General features: G+C 40.4%; 1 protein-coding gene across 1 annotated transcript in view; it reads left to right on the top strand.

Annotated features, from left to right (window-relative positions):
* fstl5 (follistatin-like 5) overlaps window positions 1-17,985 on the top strand; it is a gene marked incomplete at its 3' end in the record, with an annotated part of 160,540 nt that overhangs the window by 75,951 nt on the left and 66,604 nt on the right. Inside the window, exon 7 of the mRNA XM_083980598.1 lies at window positions 15,095-15,261. Within this exon, the coding sequence (XP_083836724.1) occupies window positions 15,095-15,261 (167 nt within the window). The remainder of the gene's footprint in view (window positions 1-15,094; window positions 15,262-17,985) is intronic.

Genomic DNA, 17,985 nt, shown 5'->3' with positions numbered 1-17,985 from the left:
GATGACTGAAGCGATTTTTGTGTCTCTTCGTTTCATTTCACCTCTCTCCATTCAGTGATGTATTTAGATGACTGTTTTACATACATGGAGGTCATTCTAGTTCTTAGCGGTTGTCTTCTGCACGTTGTTCATTTCAAAACTTTCTTTACTTTGCTAAACGCTGAGGTACTTTTAACAAAGACCCTGAGTTAGCCTGTGAGGCAGTTAAGAGCGAAAGACTGATAATAAGGTCACAAATTCACCTTCTCTGGAGACTAACAGCTGTATTCAACATTTCAATTCATCTAATTTCAATAGTACTCTATTTATCTTATCTTAAGATATTCGTGGTGCAAAGGACCAAACACATTAAAAATCCAAGAGACCTTCTTCAAAAATAATCTGTCATGTGGTCCAAAGAAAGAAAAGTGGGTAGACAATAAATCTTTGCCAGACTGGCAAACAAAACACTAAAAGCATCATGGCAACATGGAATTTAAAATAGAGGTCTTGGACCTGCTCTGAAACAAGCCAGAGAAGAATACCTCCCTTTACTCATTGTGCCTGAATACATTTTCAATGAAGACTCAGTCTGAGGGGCTGAGGACAATTTATTCAATCAATTAAAAAAGCAGCTGTGGAGGAAAAGAGCAAGAATATTATTAAAATGTCCTAAGAACAAATGCACACCAATGGAAACTAAAATGATTTGTTTACATGCTTCAAAGAAAAATTTATATCAATAATTGAAAGTCCTGTTTGCACCACCTGCACCAACAGTAAAACACGCTGTAGCTGGAACGGGGAGATAGATTCACAAAATGCTGTGATTCAACCACGTTAATATTTATGAATCAATTTCCAAAAAAACATTTAACAGCATCAATCCCACAGGCTAAGGAATTGTCCTAAAATAAACAAGGCTTCATTTGCCTCATCAGAACAATGTTCCTGTGCACGGTGAAGTCCAGTTCCTGTTCTCCCTCTAAAAACATGCCACAGTAATCATGTTGTAACACACAGTCATAAATCCGGTGGCAACAAAATGAGGCAGAGCCCAACACGGTCTGACTCAGGGTCAGGTTTTCATCCCTCAAAAACCGATTTGACCTGTAAAGACATCCAATTTAAACTAATGTCATCCAGTTGAAAAAAATCATCCATATCATTCACTGCTACGTCACAGTTCTGCATCTGTGCCTCACTGTGACACATCTATAATCATCTATAAGAGTCACATTAGGAAAAGAAAGCTAATTGAAAACACATTACTTTTTACGATGGCATTGAATCGACTAAAAACACAAGTTGGTCAGATTTACTGAGCATGGCCAATCTGTTTTATTACTGTTGGTGCTCTTCCATATCCAGGTAATAAACAACCACAGCGTCATTTTACCTGTGTGGATGGATGTTGACTGGCTGTTGACAAAATGCAATTGCAGGCATCTTCATAACGGCTTAAGTCAAAGACTTTAACATGCATCGCATTGGTTGGTTGCAGATGTAGCCAGGAGAGACATGGACAGAATCCATGGATTTATTTGGGCTTATAGTCGATGCTCACAGTGACTGAGGCAAAAAAAAATGTGTGGCAGTCATTGCAATCATAATCTGTGAGTGGCAGCAATAAAAATCTATGCAAATACTTGAAGCGCTGTCGTAAACTGAGCACAGACAGTAAATCCGTTGATCCAGTGTGTCCAAAATTATGGCGCAGCTTTGAAACCAACAGCAGCAAATTCAGTCCGACTCCCCATGAAAACGGCACCTGTCTGACTGCTCTGCTAATAAGGACCCTTTGCACACCTTTGTGGAATATTCAAAGCGTGGCAACATTGTTTGTCAGGGCAGAAGATAAGACTTTAATGTCCATGCATTATTCATTCCTCCTTTGCATAGACAAGAAGGGGGTTGAGAATCAATTTGCTTCAGCTTGCAGTAAGGAAACTGTCTGGCAGAAGTGATGTCTTTTAATTAGATGATGTTACAGATATGAATGATGTCTGCCACACTACTGATAGTCAGCTCTTTGTCATCGTTCAATAATTTGGTGAATGATGGCCCATTGCATCATGGGTAAACAGATAAGGTGCCATCTATCAAAAAGTGTCATTAACTTTTGGTAGGAGTGTCACAGTACATTGGGGCCTTGACTGGCAGCCATTAACATCTGCTATATGCACTACCAAAACAAAAAAAAACACAAGCCTTTGGTATTACACCATTAAAGGCACAGCAATTACATTAAATGTACTTCGCTCAAGTATAAAGTTTTGAAAAACATAAATGTTATGAAATACACAGCACACTGCAGCTGTCCCATATAGGAAAATAAAAAATAAACCAAAAACACTATTATGAGCTTTGGCTTATGAAGTGTAGCACTTGTACTTTATGCTGTCAGCCACTAAAGGTGAAATATAATTATTGCATTTCAAGCAGAGGTCAATTTTGTGCAGCGTGGCATATATAGCCACCTTGGCTGTGAGTGTATGTAGTAATCTGCAACACTCCTTCGTCTTGGCGCTGCATCCAGGACTGTCTTCACAGCCGCCGTAGCTGTGCACTCTGCTAAAACGAGGTGGTTGAAACCACTTTAGTGCAGTCAGTGCTCAGAGGGATCTGTCTGTCTTCTGCAGCAGACAAGTCAACGTGTGCGATCTCAGCCAAACAAACTTAGGAAAAGGTCATGCTCGCAGTTTGCCAAGTATTATCTCTCCCTAAATATAAAAAGGGAGTCAGGAACACAGTGCATCTGATGTTCGACTCACCTGTGAGTTTATCTGATTGTGGGTGGCATATCCAGGCAGTATAAGCCACACTCAGTGTATAATTAACCAAGTTGGATAGCATTTTAAAGGCTGCTACACGTGAGCCAGACTGCGACTGCATCCTTGTGCCAATGTGCTTTTTAAGCCCTTTGAAGTTGGCAGGGCAATCACAGAGCGCTTTGCCTCTGCACCATGCAGTTTAAATGTTATTAGTTTGGTTACACCTACTACAGTTAATGCATTCTCTGAGCGTCTAGACGTACTGCTCCACAGACAACAATGAAAATGAATGTGCAAGCGTTTGGAAAGAATCCTCAGTCTGAATGCTCCCTCAGGCTAGTTTGTTAGCATTATAACTTGTCCCAAACAAAACCTCCTCTTATGTCCTTGCGCAGCAGATTTGCAGTGCACCTTGCTGTATAAACTACATGCAAAAGTCCTCACTACTTGTCATGGTTTCATTTCAAGTCTCTGGCAAGAGCAGAAACACAAGTTGTCCTACTTTATGCACTGTTATAGCTGTAATGACAGTTTTCATCTCATTTTTAGCCCGTCTTTAGTATTTATTATTAAGTATTAGTACTCAGTATACATTATTAAACTGAGTCACAGTAATGACCAATAGGTAATGCTATCTGTGCTGCACTGTGGGTTGTATCTCACACACGCTTATTGTTCTTGGGTGCCAAGATATTGATCTGAACCCTGACACCACTGACAGAGCACACAGCCAGGAGATACAGCTCTTTGATTTCTGCTGAGGCTAGAAGCCTTGGAGCGCCCGTCAGACTCCTGAGGGACTGGTGGGAACCCAAGATGGACTGTAACGTGATCCATCATATTGTAATTTTGATGATGCCACCACAGATAGCATGAGTTCAAGGTGAGGGTTGATTGTTTCTATTAAAGGTAACACTTATGGTATGTTAATATCAGGGATGCCCCTTCACCATATAACAGCGAGTGACACCTCTTATACATAAATTCATCTTGAACTATGGTCAGATCTTCATCCAAGTTGCAATTATGAACAAATACAATCTTACTGAGCTAAAAAAAAATACACAAATAAATCATTGTCAGTATTGTTCTAGTCCGCATTAAGATATTCACAGTCTAGGCTGGAAATAGCACATCAACCCCTCGGCTAATGACATTAACAAAAGCTAATTGGAGTCAGGAGTTATCAAATCTAGAGTCAAATCAATGAAAGGATTGGAGCCTGGCCTGGACGGCTCCAATCATCAAGGGGAAAATGAATACCCAAGTTTATCAAGGTATCTGACAGGATAATGTCAGGGAGGCTGCCAACGTCCTGAAGCTCACTAAAGGGTTGACAATGACTCCAAACATGAAAGTCGACCTAGACCATAATCCAGTAGAGATGCTGTGGAAAGACTGGAGGAGAGGCACTGGCTAAGAATATGGCTGAGTTGAAATTCTATATGGCACAATGGATCAACCATCACTGGAATAATTAAACTGAAGCATGCACTGACATAATAAGAGGCAAAAAGAAAGAAACGGTCCATCTCTCTCCTCATGATTCACATATTTTCTTTGTCTTGCATTCACCATAGAGACATTCTGGCCAATTGGAGAGGTCCTTGGGCAAATCATAAGGACATTTGAGCTGTGAAATGACCCATGGAGGTGACCCAACACTGCACGAACAGATGGTAGCCAGGTTCAATTAAAGGATTTTTCTTTTCTTTGGCACTCTAAGTAAAAAAGCACAACCCCAAGTTTAGGCAACTAAATCATCATCATTAAACTGAGGAATCAATCTTACCACAAGCTCCATTTAGTACCTGTTTTTAAGTTTTTAATCACTTGATTCTCATCAGCAGATGGTACTTTTGGCATGTCTATGGAGGAATTACCTTTTGTCCATGTTGGTTTTACAGTAATATTCAACATTTGATGATAACAACATGGATCTTGTGGTGACATTGTTTTTTTGTTTTTTGTTTTTTGCCAGTTGTGAACAAGGTCAGGTATGAATTTGGAGTCAATCTACTTGATTACATTAAAATGTTGTTAATAAATTAATTGAGGAAACATGTTCAAGGTCAAATTTAAGAGAGACAATCATGTCAATGTTTCTGGTCATGGCTGCTGTGGATATACCAAAATTCTAATGCAAGTCTAAGCAAATTCATATGTCAGCCTTTTGAATTACTTATTTTGCAGGGAAGCACATAAATTTCATTTAATTTAATTCATTTGTTTATTTGAATGGGACTGTGCGTATACAGTAAATGGACGTACAATACAAGATAGATACACCGTATTATCTACAACTGCTAGTTTCCATCCATAGTCCCAATTGCATCTGTCTTGTTGTGGTGGTCCTTCTGCTTTTCCCTTTTCATTACTATCCTTTTTACATCATTTGTAACATTTTTGTGCCTACAGTACTTTTTAGCTCTTTTTATGTCATCCTTACTCTCATTTCCTTTTGGTCAAAGGCTTCACTGCATCAGTCTTGTGTGTGTTTCCAAGCCTGGTGTAAGTTTGCCAAGCTCAAAAATTGGTTGACTTACTGTCTCTACCTCTGTAAAGATTATAATTCGACACCCCAAATAACAGCTGGGCCTCCTTCTTTAAATGCTTCCACCAGGGGAAGTTTGCTGTCTATTTGGCACCCATGGCACAGCAACAATTAATGGATACGCAGGCTTTTACTTGGAGGAACCCCTGCTGAGCACTCCATTCACAGGCTGAGAGAAGTGGTGTTCAAATGGTTTCATTATACATGGTTAATTTTGTGACTTTTCTATCACCAGAATGCATTAGAGAGATTTAAAAGAAGTTGACTGACTTGTTTTTACTCTAAGTGATCCTTGAGCAAAGTACAAGGGCCAATTCAGTGATTCTGAAGGAATGATTGTTGTTGTTCTTCCCTTTGAACTTGATGACAAATTATATCTTTACTATAGCAGTTTTTTCATTAGAATATAAAGAAATTACCCCATGGCCATGTAATGACTATAAAGTTCAATTATGGATAAAGAAAACCAGACACTTAGCATTAGAGTTTATTCATTGGCATAAAAATGAGACAGAAACATGTATATATCTAACTTCTTTTAACACCAGTTTGTGGCAGGAAAAAAAAAATCCTTATCCTTGAAATAAGTGCTATATTGTTTTTCATTTTGTGGAGCAGCAACAGAATTTTAAGTGATACATCGCAAAGAACATGATAAAATATAACTTTCAGAAGCAAAAGTGGTTTGACAGAACAATAAATCAGAATAAAAGACAAACCACAACAGTAGTCGCTCCATCAATCCACATCCACTCCCAAGAGAAGTGTGTCACTATGTAAGCCCCAAAGTCTTTTTTGTGTAAACTCCATAGGGAGCGGTACAGATCACACAAACTCCAACAGTACTTTGTTGTTAACTTCCCTTTCTTTTACATTGATAATGATCGTTTTAAGGGTCCAAGTTTGAGTATGAGCTCTTTGGTTTCACTGCAGCCGCATGCAACTATGATGAATGAAAATGAAATAAATGAGTCCAGATTAAACACTGCTGTTTGCTTCCTGTGAAACCCTGCTGCAGCTTACTTGAATCTCTGATGTTACTCAGCCTGGTAAGGATGAGTGACTGCCCTGCTGCTGACAAGGCAGCTGGTTCTGAGGACGGTGATGCTGTGTGGAGTCACAATCTTTTTTGGATTCACTGAATGAACGCTTCAGTAGCGCTCACCCGCCACCGAGAGGTCAGGTTTAAATTCCCAGTATGGATAAACCTTCTCTCCAAATATATTTTCTGCCCTCTGACTGAGAGGTTCAACGTGCTTTTCTGGCTGTCAGGATTGTTAAGCATTTCAGTGTAAACAGATTGCTGCGTTCATCCTCTTCTCTCAACATTTAACATCTCCTGTCAACCAGTGGAAGGTGTTGACATGCACCATTTGTGTTTGTGCAGCTTCTCCAGTGCTGCACGGCCGCTGCCGATGTCAAACTAGTAGAGGTGACCTACAGTGAAGCTTACTGCATTTCCAGCAGGTGAAGCTGATTGATGCAGGTGCTAACTACCCTGCCCTCACACACACCAACACAGACATCACTCAACATTAAACCCTCAATGTTACAAGTTAAGAGCTCTACGGTTTCAGTTCTAGGATTTTCTTACTGCAGTAGGGTAGCAGAATTTTTCATTAGTTGTTTTCCACAAGGTAGCAGTGATAAAATTAGTCCAATTAGAGCTCCTCGTAGGTTCTGCTGCATACTAATGCTGGCCTTCCCTCAGGATGTCTCCCAACAGCTGTTTTGGAAACAGTCTTGCGGCTGATAAGCCAGCGGTAATGCACTCACCATTTGGCCAGGCCATTTGTTAACATTTTACAGTCATCATGATATTTGTAATGTTTGTGGGAGGGGAGAGGAGGTGGGTAATTATAATCTCCTCACTCTTTACCTAACAAGTCATTTCTGCATTTCTGAGCGCTAATGCTATAAAAACACAAATCTTTTCTTCAGGTTCACCAGAAGCAGAGAGATGAGACGGGAGATGCTGATGGTTTCTAAAAGCCTGGTCACTGTAGCTGTGCCTGGAGTATTTTCCTTGGCTTGGGACTGTTCAAAGCATTATAAAATAATCTCATTTAAGTGGAAAAGCTCAGATTCAACATCAAAGGTATTTCTGCCCTTAAAATGATGCCAAAGTTCTTTGACCTAAAGTTGAGCTCCAGAGTTTTTTCCACGTTGACAAACACATTTACTTACATTGATGAATTCAACTCGTTCAGAAATAGTGCACAACCGTCTCAGATGAAGTTATTACCTTCAAAAATGCTAAGAAGATCTTTTTACAGGTCTGTGATCTTGCAATAACAAGCTGACATGTACATCTGTTTTTATTTTCGGTCTTGTTTTTCTGCTTTTGGGTTCATTCGTTCGTTCGTCATTTTGTACACGCAACACATGCTACACAAGAACATCTTTGAATACAAAACTCTAATGGTCAAATTAAAACCCATAAGATCAAACTACGAGGCACTGATAAATAACATCTGAATTTAAACTGAATAAATACAGAAACATGAACTTTAGAATTAACTTATTTTCTCCTAGAACACTTTGCTGCGAGAATACTGCTATATTATCAAGTTAATTATCATTGTTAAATCTCAATGTCAACGCAGCACTCGCAGAGGAGGCTCCCACCCTCTTATCTTATTTTACAGGCCTGTAAAATTAAATAGAAGGGCCGACATAATATGCATTTACAACAGCCTGCCTGCAAAACAAAGACAGCAGATAGTGTGGTAAAGGTGGTATACAAAGGTAAACACAATGTAGAGCTGATTTGAAAATAAGTATTGTCATCTACACAAATTAAAATTGGAGTTTGGAGATCATATGCTATAGAAATGATCTATAGAAATGGACTGCAGTTTCGATCATACATGATGTATAAACAAGACAAGATATAGGCCTACTCCTGACTATAAGGTCACTGTTTGGAGGTCCCAATGGGTATTAAGAAAACTATTATTAACTCATTGAGTGCCAACCACGTAATTTCTCGTTTTTCCTTCCCATGCGTTGAGTGCCAAAAACGAGATTTCTCGTTTTTTGCTTTTTTTTTTAAATTATGAAACTAGACACTTTAACACATGTTAATCACATTCCGCGGCGAGAGGCTGTGACACGGCACGGTGCGTCTGCGTTATTGTTGTTTAGTGGCACCCCCCACCCCCGATGGTGGTTTTGTGAATAGAACAACAATTGTTGTATATATTTATCTTATACGAGCCCTTTGATCCAGAAATGCGAGTGTCAGAAGAGCGACAGGCACAAACAGAGCACCTTTCATAAAAGACGCTCTATCTCCTTTTCTAGAAAAAAAGGAGGGATTTTGGTGAAACCCAGCCATGTTTAGCTTGACTTTTCTCAGGAACGGACACACGTAGAAACAAACGGTTTGTGGCCATTTGAAGCATAAAGTTTCACCTTTCAAATGAGCTACAGTATGTGTTGGTGGCAATAATAGAGAATACACTGTGGCTCTACAAAAATCGTCAAAAATGGTCTAAATTGCCGGTACACTTGACTAAAACTTTGGAAAGGAGCGCGGCACTCAATGAGTTAAAACGTGTATTATATATATTTGATATAGTCAACTGCCTCTTTTTATATAGTTGAATGATTATGCAAAGGTGTTATCTTTCCCCTGTCAGCTTTGGGTGTGCTTGAATCAACTCATTAGTTGTTGTTTTTTTCTTGTTGTACATGAAGCCACTTTGTTAGTGTCGTGGCAGCAGTTCAACATTGAAAGCAAAAAAAAGGGAAAAAAAATCAGCTACAAAGGGAGAATGTGAATTGCAGCATTCAAACTATTTCACTGAGTCCACTGAGTCACTCATCCAAAGTATCAAAAACAGAGACTCCATTCTTCCTGCTTTGGGGAGAGAGTTTGTGCAAATCAACTGAGCCAAGATCAGAGCATGTTCACAAGGATGTGTATTCTGTTATTGGGATGTTTTTTTCCCTTTTGAGTCTTTGCGTAGGGGCTCTGAATACTCAACATCAGGGAAAATACTTTTATTTCCACTTCAAAATGTCAAACTCAAAAGCAAATGGGGGTACACAACCATTCAGCCCGGGTAATATTGAACATCATTGAGAGGGAGAGAGAGGGAGTGTGTTAGACGAGTGAAAGACCTGGTGGAGAGAATCAGAGCAAGTGAGCATGTGTTTGAGAAAGAGAGCAAGAGAGCATGATAGAGGATGGAGTAAGGAGGTTGGCTGAGCAACATCGGTGCAATTTGTCTTCATGCAGCTGGCCCCTCGCAACGTCCTGCAGACCCAGGCTATTTTCCCTGACAAGCTTGTTGCCTCCAGTGCAATAGGTGATTTACCTCTTCACCGTGGCACTGACCAACATCCCATTCTGGGAGAAGAACAGAGTAAATCAGAAGTCAGGACTTCTCCCGTTAATCACTAATTACAGTACAGGTTGGATGCTGAAGGTTGATCCATCCCAAGAGGCCCCGAGTCCCTCAGGCCTAAAATCAGACCAGGAGAGGAGCCAAGGCCACTTCCACCTCTGATAAATCTCTCACAGAGGAGGTGCTGGACTGAAAGTGTTTGAGCTGGCTCCAACAGTCCAGACTCCCATCTCTCCAAGGAGTTTCTCATTCAGGTCGGATTCTCAGCCCCTGACTTCCTCCTTCCTAATTCCCCTCCTTCCTCCATCCAGCAGCTAAAGCTACGATGGAGCCAGCCTGGCTGTCTGTCGCCCACTTTCTTCTTTAAATTCTTCCTATAACTTCACACATTTCTATCCCCGCAGGGATCAGCAGCAAATCGAGTTTGTTGCTTGCAGCGTATTCCAAAAGCATTAAGATACAAGGGGGCTGTAATTGAATGGTTAGGGAGGACATTATTGAAGGAGATTTTTGTCAGCGTATCCACCTACCACCACCTCAAGTCCATGGAGAGCCGAGTAGCTGCATGGTGTGTTGATCTGCCGGCTGTAGTGTTATCAGTGTCAGGGGAGAAGGAGGATGCGTGACTGATGGAAGGTCCACTTTTCCTTTAATTCCTCACTTCCTGCGTCTGGGCTGTTTCAGTGCGTTTCATTTTGCTCCTTTAATTGTCCAATTTATGCAGTTTTGTTTGTGTGCTTCTGTTTTTTAAGATCCTTTTTAATTGACATTAATTCTTGTAAGTCCACCAATTTACACTGAGGCCAACATTTTATTTTATTTTTTTAAAGCATTTTACTACTAGTCATATTCTGATCCATTTAAAATCTGCACCAAACTGCTTTGAATTTGCATTTTACTACAAGACAAGACAATTTTTAATCTTTGTTTTAATAGGTATTTAAATGTTTGGTATTCGGTTGTGATTATCCACGAACTAAGGGAACATAATAAATAACTTGCACAGAGAGCGGGCTGATAATAAATTAATCAAATTGTTCTTCATTTGTAAAAAGGAAGGTTTCACCTGCAGTTGTGTGGAGTTGAATGTGCTGCAGGTTTTGGAGTAGAGAGATTACTGTAGTTATTGTATCTGTTGCAGCTTTGTGATCTGAGAGAGACAGTGGCAGTTATTGAATTTGAAATGTTAACATACAGCTGTGCAGAGACATAATTTTGTCAACACAGGGAAAAGATTGATAATGACAATGTTGAGAATTTCCCCAAAAAACACCAAACATTCATCTCTTATGTCCCTTTTCCACTACACAGTTACAGCTCAACTCAACTCAACTCAGTTTAGGTCATTTTCCATTACAACTGAGTACTTCATAGTTCCTCCTCAAGGTGAGCGTGGTCGTCATAGCACGGCTGCTACGGTCGCATCAACTTGCTCTCTTTTTTCAATCCTCTCGTCAGCTCCAAACCATAGACTGTAAAAAGTATGGACGTAGCGTCCGTGACGTCACCCATTGGTTTTGGGGAGTCGTTTTTGTGACTCAAATATGGCGGCCTGAACAGCGCCATGTTGGATTGGCCGGCCGAGAACCCGCCCACTGGCCTCGAAGCAGCTGTCCACGGAGCTGCTCGAACCTGTCACTCAACGTTTCCGCGCCCTAATTGGCCAGAGTTTTAACCTAATAACAGTAAAACGGTAGAGTTAAAAAAAAAATCACCCCCCTCAGAGTGTGCGCGGGGGTAGAAACTATTGATTGAGACAAAAAAACGTTCTGACACCAGGCTTTTAACATGTTTATTGAGGATGTAAAGTTGGCGATTTTAACATGGGGGTCTATGGGGAATGCTCCCTTCTGACACCAGCCCCCAGAGGAAGCCGGGGGGATTGCAGTTTTTTGAACGCGGAAGTGAGCTTCACTTCTCAGACCGACAACTGCCCCCTTGCTCCAAACACATTGTCTGCACCTCTTCGACGGACGCATCAATAGCAAAAATTTAAAACTGTCCATTTACAACTTACTTCTTTTCCCTACTGAGAATATTTTTTTGTGATATTACCAGTTTCTCTTGTTTTGAGTCCAATGCTGTCATGATCAGATTGATCAGATAGCCAAAGCCAAGTTGTGATAAACTGAATCTGTTATCTGTTGACATCTGCCATCCCAGTTCTGTCATGTTACACTAAAGAAACAACAGCGTCTCTGACTCAGCACAGTTTGGGGCAGTTTGAACTTCAGCTCTGAGGGTGGATTTTGTTCCATCCTGTAAGAAACGTCCACCATTATTTAGTATGTGTCAAGTTGAGCACTGATGTGTTGTCTTTCTCCACAGCAGATTTCACTCTGTTGAGGCATTAAAAATGAGTGTTACTACTTTAAAATCTGTCAGTAAGACCATTTTTTTAAAGATCCTGCTGAAGTTGGACAGAGCTGAAGTTGCTCCATTGTGGCCTCACCGGGTGGGATACACTTTTAATGAGGCCTTGTAAAAAAAAAAATGCAGCTTTTGTTCTCGAACATTTTTCATTTCCCGTCTGTTATTTCTGTGTGGCCATGATGACTCTTATATCGCCCCTGCTGACTGCTGTTGTCATTTATTACATACAAACAGCCCTTTAATGATCAAACATGTTCCATCAAACAACTTCTGTCACTTTATGATGTGCACAGGGGAAACGTCTCAGTTGATTATTTCCTTTCATGTGCCATTTAAACCCTTCCTTTTCTAGTTCAGTACGAGTTATGGGTAATATCCATTACAAGAGGAATTACAGTCTGCGCAGGAGACCAACGAATAACTCATGTTTGATTTTTAGAAATGAAAGACAGGCTCATTAATAGATGTTTGAGACCTGCTTCCTCAGTTCTTCATCTGTGGCAGATTATTTAATAAGCATACTAATATTTTCATTTCACCAATATTATCACAATAAGAAGATGCAGCTTTCGAATCGAAAAAAAATGATAGTAGCACTTTACATAAAGTGGGGGTGTCATGTGGCGTAGTTGGTAGAAAGTGGGAATGTCGTGTGGCACAGTCTGCTCCCCATTTCCTGTTTCTCTATACTAAACTATCCAATAAAGGCAAAAATATACAAAAAAAAAAAAAAATACAGTGAAGGTCAAACGCATACATCAATTATTACAACTTACACGGATGTGGACTCGGCAACAAGAATACCTGGAATATTTGATACAATGATACAATCTGATGTAACATCCTGGCAATATACTGTACACTTGCTCCATCTTCTTGGAGCTGATAATGTTCAGTCTTTGTCAACTTTGCCACAGAGCAACCGGCTCAACTCTGTGTAAACTTTAACATTAGTGGTGTTGCATTGAACTACCTTACATGAAAATATGTTTTTTTTATTGCATTGTCCATAAAGCAGTAGGCAAGGTTAAGCATGAGCAGCTCTTCATTGTGCCTCACTACAATGAGCTGTTTCTGTTAAACGGCCTTCTAGCTACATACAATGACAGAAATATCTTGTATAATGGTTCACAGATTAATAATAAAAAAAAAACTTTTTTTTCTCCATCAGCTAGATTGAAAGTGCACAATTTCCACTTAGATTTTAAACCTCCAAAAGTTTTTGTTCCCTGCAAGAGGAGTACTACAGTGAAAATGAAGAGAAAATTAACAAATGTGAAAATTAGAAAATGTAAATTAGCTGTCTATTATGCGCCACACGTAACGAAAAAAAACAGGTTTCATTGCATCCTATAAGTGCTTTTCCAATTTTCACCTGTTGACATAGTCAAATGAAAACTAAGTGCCTGGATCTTTTCTTTTCTTTTCTTTTCTTTTCTTTTCTTTTTTAGTACACAAAACAAATCGGCCGAGTACAATAGATTCTCACAGATGACCACAGAGTTGCATCAGCTCTTTGCTAACAGTGTAATTGTCTGAAGTTAGAGGTATACTCCCCTCAGAAGAAAACGGCGGCTGTTATTAATCCTCTAATTTTGATGTAAGCCTGGCAGTGATTTGCCCGGGCTTAAGCAGGGTTTCATGGGGCCAAATGAGAGATTATAAGTCTTAACTCTGAGCTTCCTGCTAAAGAGAAGTATGAGTTGTCTCATGGCTCTGGTCCGATCGGTCTGGATCTGATGGGTGAGCCGGGTTCACAGTTCAAAGACACAACAAGTGGTCCAAACGCAGCAAATCAGTGAGAGGGTTTTATAATAAAAAAAACATTCAGAGGCCAATGGTACGGGGGCCACTGGTGTCATGTCGTAATTGAAGGTGCTCTCATCCTTATTCTCTGGGCTGTGGCAAGTGAACAGTGTCTGCTGGACCTGCTCTTTCATTAGGTTTTGTATTTCATGCCCTTAGGAGCAGAACAAATTGAGTCTCTGTTTCCTTTTGCTCTGTTGCTCATTACCCCAGAGAAAGATTAAAAAGCATTCTCTCACAGGCCACATTACATAATACAACCAAAAAACTGGATGAGTGTACATTGTGCTCATTGTTTCATCAAAATACTGGACACACAAAAAAGGCATTAGCCAATCACTGACCTCTCACCACCCCACCCCACCCTGGCCTTTTTCCTTTGTGGCGATATTTGCTCTCACAGTTCGGTGAAAAATTAACCGTGAAGATCTCGACCACATCCCATCATCACCAGCAACACGCTTGGAAAAACTTTGAGGTATTGCAGGAATACTGAGGCGAGCAAAGCAGAGACTCTGATCGAGGTCTAGGGCTGTGTTTCCACGGGGGAAGCTCTCCTGGCAGCACATTCATGTTACTTTCATCAGAAAGGATGCACTCCTGGGCTTTTACAACAGCGTGGAGAGCCGAGCTTGTTTTAAACCCTCAGAACACCGAGCACGTTAAAAATATTCCAACTTCTAGTTAAAAAGCAGTGAGTTTGAGATGAGATTTCAGCAGTCAGCAGACCAGCAGCACCGGTGCTCTCCTGAAGTGTCTGCTTTGTTTTAAAAAAAAAAAAAAAGGTGCATGGGAGAGGATACCGAGAGCAAGTGGAATTTCCATTATACTGTTATCACATAAATTATGCAAAGTATTTACAATATTAAACTCGATTCACTCTCATTACTTTGGAAATTGCAGTAAATGTGCAGCCTTGGTGGATCTTTAACTAAACAAACATCTGCTGCAGCAGCTTAACAGCACCTAATGGAAACACTCATGTGCTTTTATTCTTCTTTTCAACCTTCATGAAGAGAAATTGTGAACAAAACATGAACTCTCACATTGTGAAGTATCTCCATGGGTTTTTATCCGTCCATCAAATCACAGATATTAAGTTTAGTGAGAACTCTGCCTTTACCTTGTGCAGCAACCCAGTGGGTTGTGTGCAGAGAAACTGGCTCAAATTTTAAAATAAGTTTTACAAAGACCTGAATTGTTTCTGCTTTTACTTAAATAGTCTGTTTAATGTTGTGTTGTTTATTTTCCAGATGTGTACCTGCTTAACCTTCCCGATGACCAGAAAGTGAGCGTCACCACAGTAACAGTCGGCCAGAGCGCTGTTCTGACCTGCGCCATCACAGGGGAGCGGAGGCCTCCAATCCAGTGGAAGAGAAACTACCAGTATCTGAACTCCTTAAACCTGGAGGACATCAATGTAAGAGCTGCTTATCATCACAGGCCCACGGATATGCAGACACAAACCTAAGTAGACACACAAGGACATGATATAAATACACTGATACATATGTTAATAGCCACATAATGAGATTTATAGTTGAATTACTCCAACACATGCAGTGAGCAGATCTAATTACAGCGTTTCACGTTGTGAAGCATCATCAGTTTTTTAACGACGGTCTCGCAGACGAGCTGTAAATTTCTGATAATTTCATTCTATGTTTCTCTCTCATCATATTTCTGCTTTATTTTCCTTGGCAGCGAGTCAGATTGTCAGCACTTTTTATTTGACTGTTGGCGCCGGCTTTGTATTGTAGGTCTGACAGTAATCCAGGATGTCAGTTTGTATTCTTGGTGTCTGTGTTTAGAGACTGCTGGGAGGGACAGGGATTTCAGACAAAAAAGGAAGATGAAGGGGGATACCAAAGGGGTTCAGCCCTAGAGGAAGAACCTACTTTTACAACTCGGTGAAAACCTGTGTGTGTCTGTCTTTCTGTGTGTGTGTGCGTGTGTGTTTTAATCTACATGCATGGCTTCAGACAGCCCTCTGTGTCACTTTCATCCACATCAAAAGGAGCAAGGATACTTATGTGGCGAGGTGCAGAAAAGGCAGCAGACCTCTTCTGCCTTACCCTTTCCCTCTGTGTGTGTCAGGGTTGACCAAGATGAGTGTGATACTGCTGTGCATAATTAAGTCAACACTGTCGCAGTAGATAAAGGGAGGCCCAGCGAAGCCGCTAATGTAACATTAAATGTTGATGACCCTTAAAATGAGTAAGAGGCGCCCAGCTGTCGCCAGTCATCCTTGGCACCATCAACTGGCTCTAAAGTAGTGTGCTGGTTCTGGTTGTTGATGATGTGTGATTTCCATAAAGAGCAGCTCCAAACCACGAGGTAATCTTTCGGCCGTAGACAAGAGAGTAACAGCTCTTCCACCGTTTGCCCTTTTTAGTCATTCTGTATTATATATTATGACTGCTTCTAAGCAATTCATAACCCCCAAAAGAAGTCAAAAGCAAGTGCTAGATGTAAAAAAAAAAGAAATGTCAAGTTAGATTATTTCTTAAAAACACTCTTTCTATCTTTTGGTGGATTTGTGGGAGAGAAAAAAAAGAAAAGGTGTGAGGTCTTTTAAGGTTACTGCAGGCTTTGATCTATCTTTCATATATATATATATATTTATCCTGGAACTGTTTTACTTCTTCCTTTTTTTTGCAGATTCAATAGACATAGTTTTTTGTTTCATCACCTGATTTTGCCTGAAGACACAAACCAGTTCAATGTCCCGACCAGAGGTGGTCTTTGTCTGCGACTCACACGCCGTCATCAGTTTCTCCTGAGACTAATATCAGATCTTTGCTCAGGTGTATTTTCAATTCAAATGTCACCTCAGGGATGAGAACGTCTGCAGCCAAGCGCTGAATGCTGTTCCAAGTATGTCCATTGTAAAAAGAGAGAACTAGGTCTGAAACTCATCAATAGCTGGAACGGAGACAGCACATACAGTAGGTGAGGGACTTGAAATGACCTTTTATCCTTTAAAATAGTTGGACAATGTTCAAACTGAGCATCAGAACCTCTTTAAAAAAAATGTCAGTTTTCATTTTCCTCACCTTAAAACCATTTGGTCTTTTGTGGTCTATAACCATTTTCCTCCCGGAGAGAGCATCAAATTAGATTTCAGTCCACAGAACTCAAAAATAAGCTCAGAGATCAGAGAGAGAAAAGAGCCGAAAGAAGAAGAAGGCAAATAACAGTTTTAAGTGTTAATTACCCTGAACCACAGTTGTATCCCCAAATCTTTAAATTGCCCACGTTTATGGCTGTTGCATAAAAATTACAGCTGTTTATACAGTACACACAGCATTTGTTGATGGCAGTGCAGCGTCATGAAGTGAGAGTGAATTAAACTACTACTTTACCAATCTGTGTCTTCAGACAGAAATTCCCTGCTGTACTTTGCAATTGTCAGATGTGGCTTTCATTTTTTTTTTTAGTTGATGCCTAACAAAGTTTGAGTTTACAATGTTCGCTAGCGCAGAGATTACCTCCAGAGAGCAGATGCACTAACACTGAACACCAACCAGCAACAAAGCAGCACGAGCACCAACGGTCTCCTGTGGCTCGTCAGAAAGAAGAAGAGAAAAGTGTGCAAACCACGCAGCAAGCACCAAGAAAAAACTAACCAATGGAGCACAAGCGGCACACCAACGCCGGCTTAATCCAGATTTATATTTGGCTGTGAGACGTCCAGTCAATCATTGTTGTTCCTTCCAGAGAGGAGAATGGATTTTGTCTGCACCTGGCATCCGCAGACCGGTTCTAAATTGCCTTGCAGACAATTTCTGTATAATTGCTGGCTGTTAATATTTGTGAGCATCCACTGCCAGCCTTAATTAGAGTCATATTCCTGTGAGTACACATGGGAGGTTTATGTATTCTAATCTCGCAGGCCTTCCCAGTTTAGAACGTGGTTATTTTAGAGTTTTTTTTTTTTTTTTTTTTTGTCGACATTCAGACTTAGTGAATCGCGTATTAATCCCAGCGGTGCGCTTGTATCCCAGAGTTCAATAGAGCCTCTCTAAATTTTGACAAAGCAGCTTACTGTAATTCCATGAAGTTGACAGTTGCTGGCTATTGCATCATCATCCAAGGCTGTCAGTATTTCAATCCTCCCTGAGTGGCCGAGCAAAAAGACACA

This window comes from Trachurus trachurus (assembly GCF_905171665.1).
Source record: "Trachurus trachurus genome assembly, chromosome: 10".
Lineage (NCBI taxonomy): Eukaryota > Metazoa > Chordata > Actinopteri > Carangiformes > Carangidae > Trachurus > Trachurus trachurus.
This window is presented reverse-complemented; position numbering and strand designations above follow the sequence as displayed.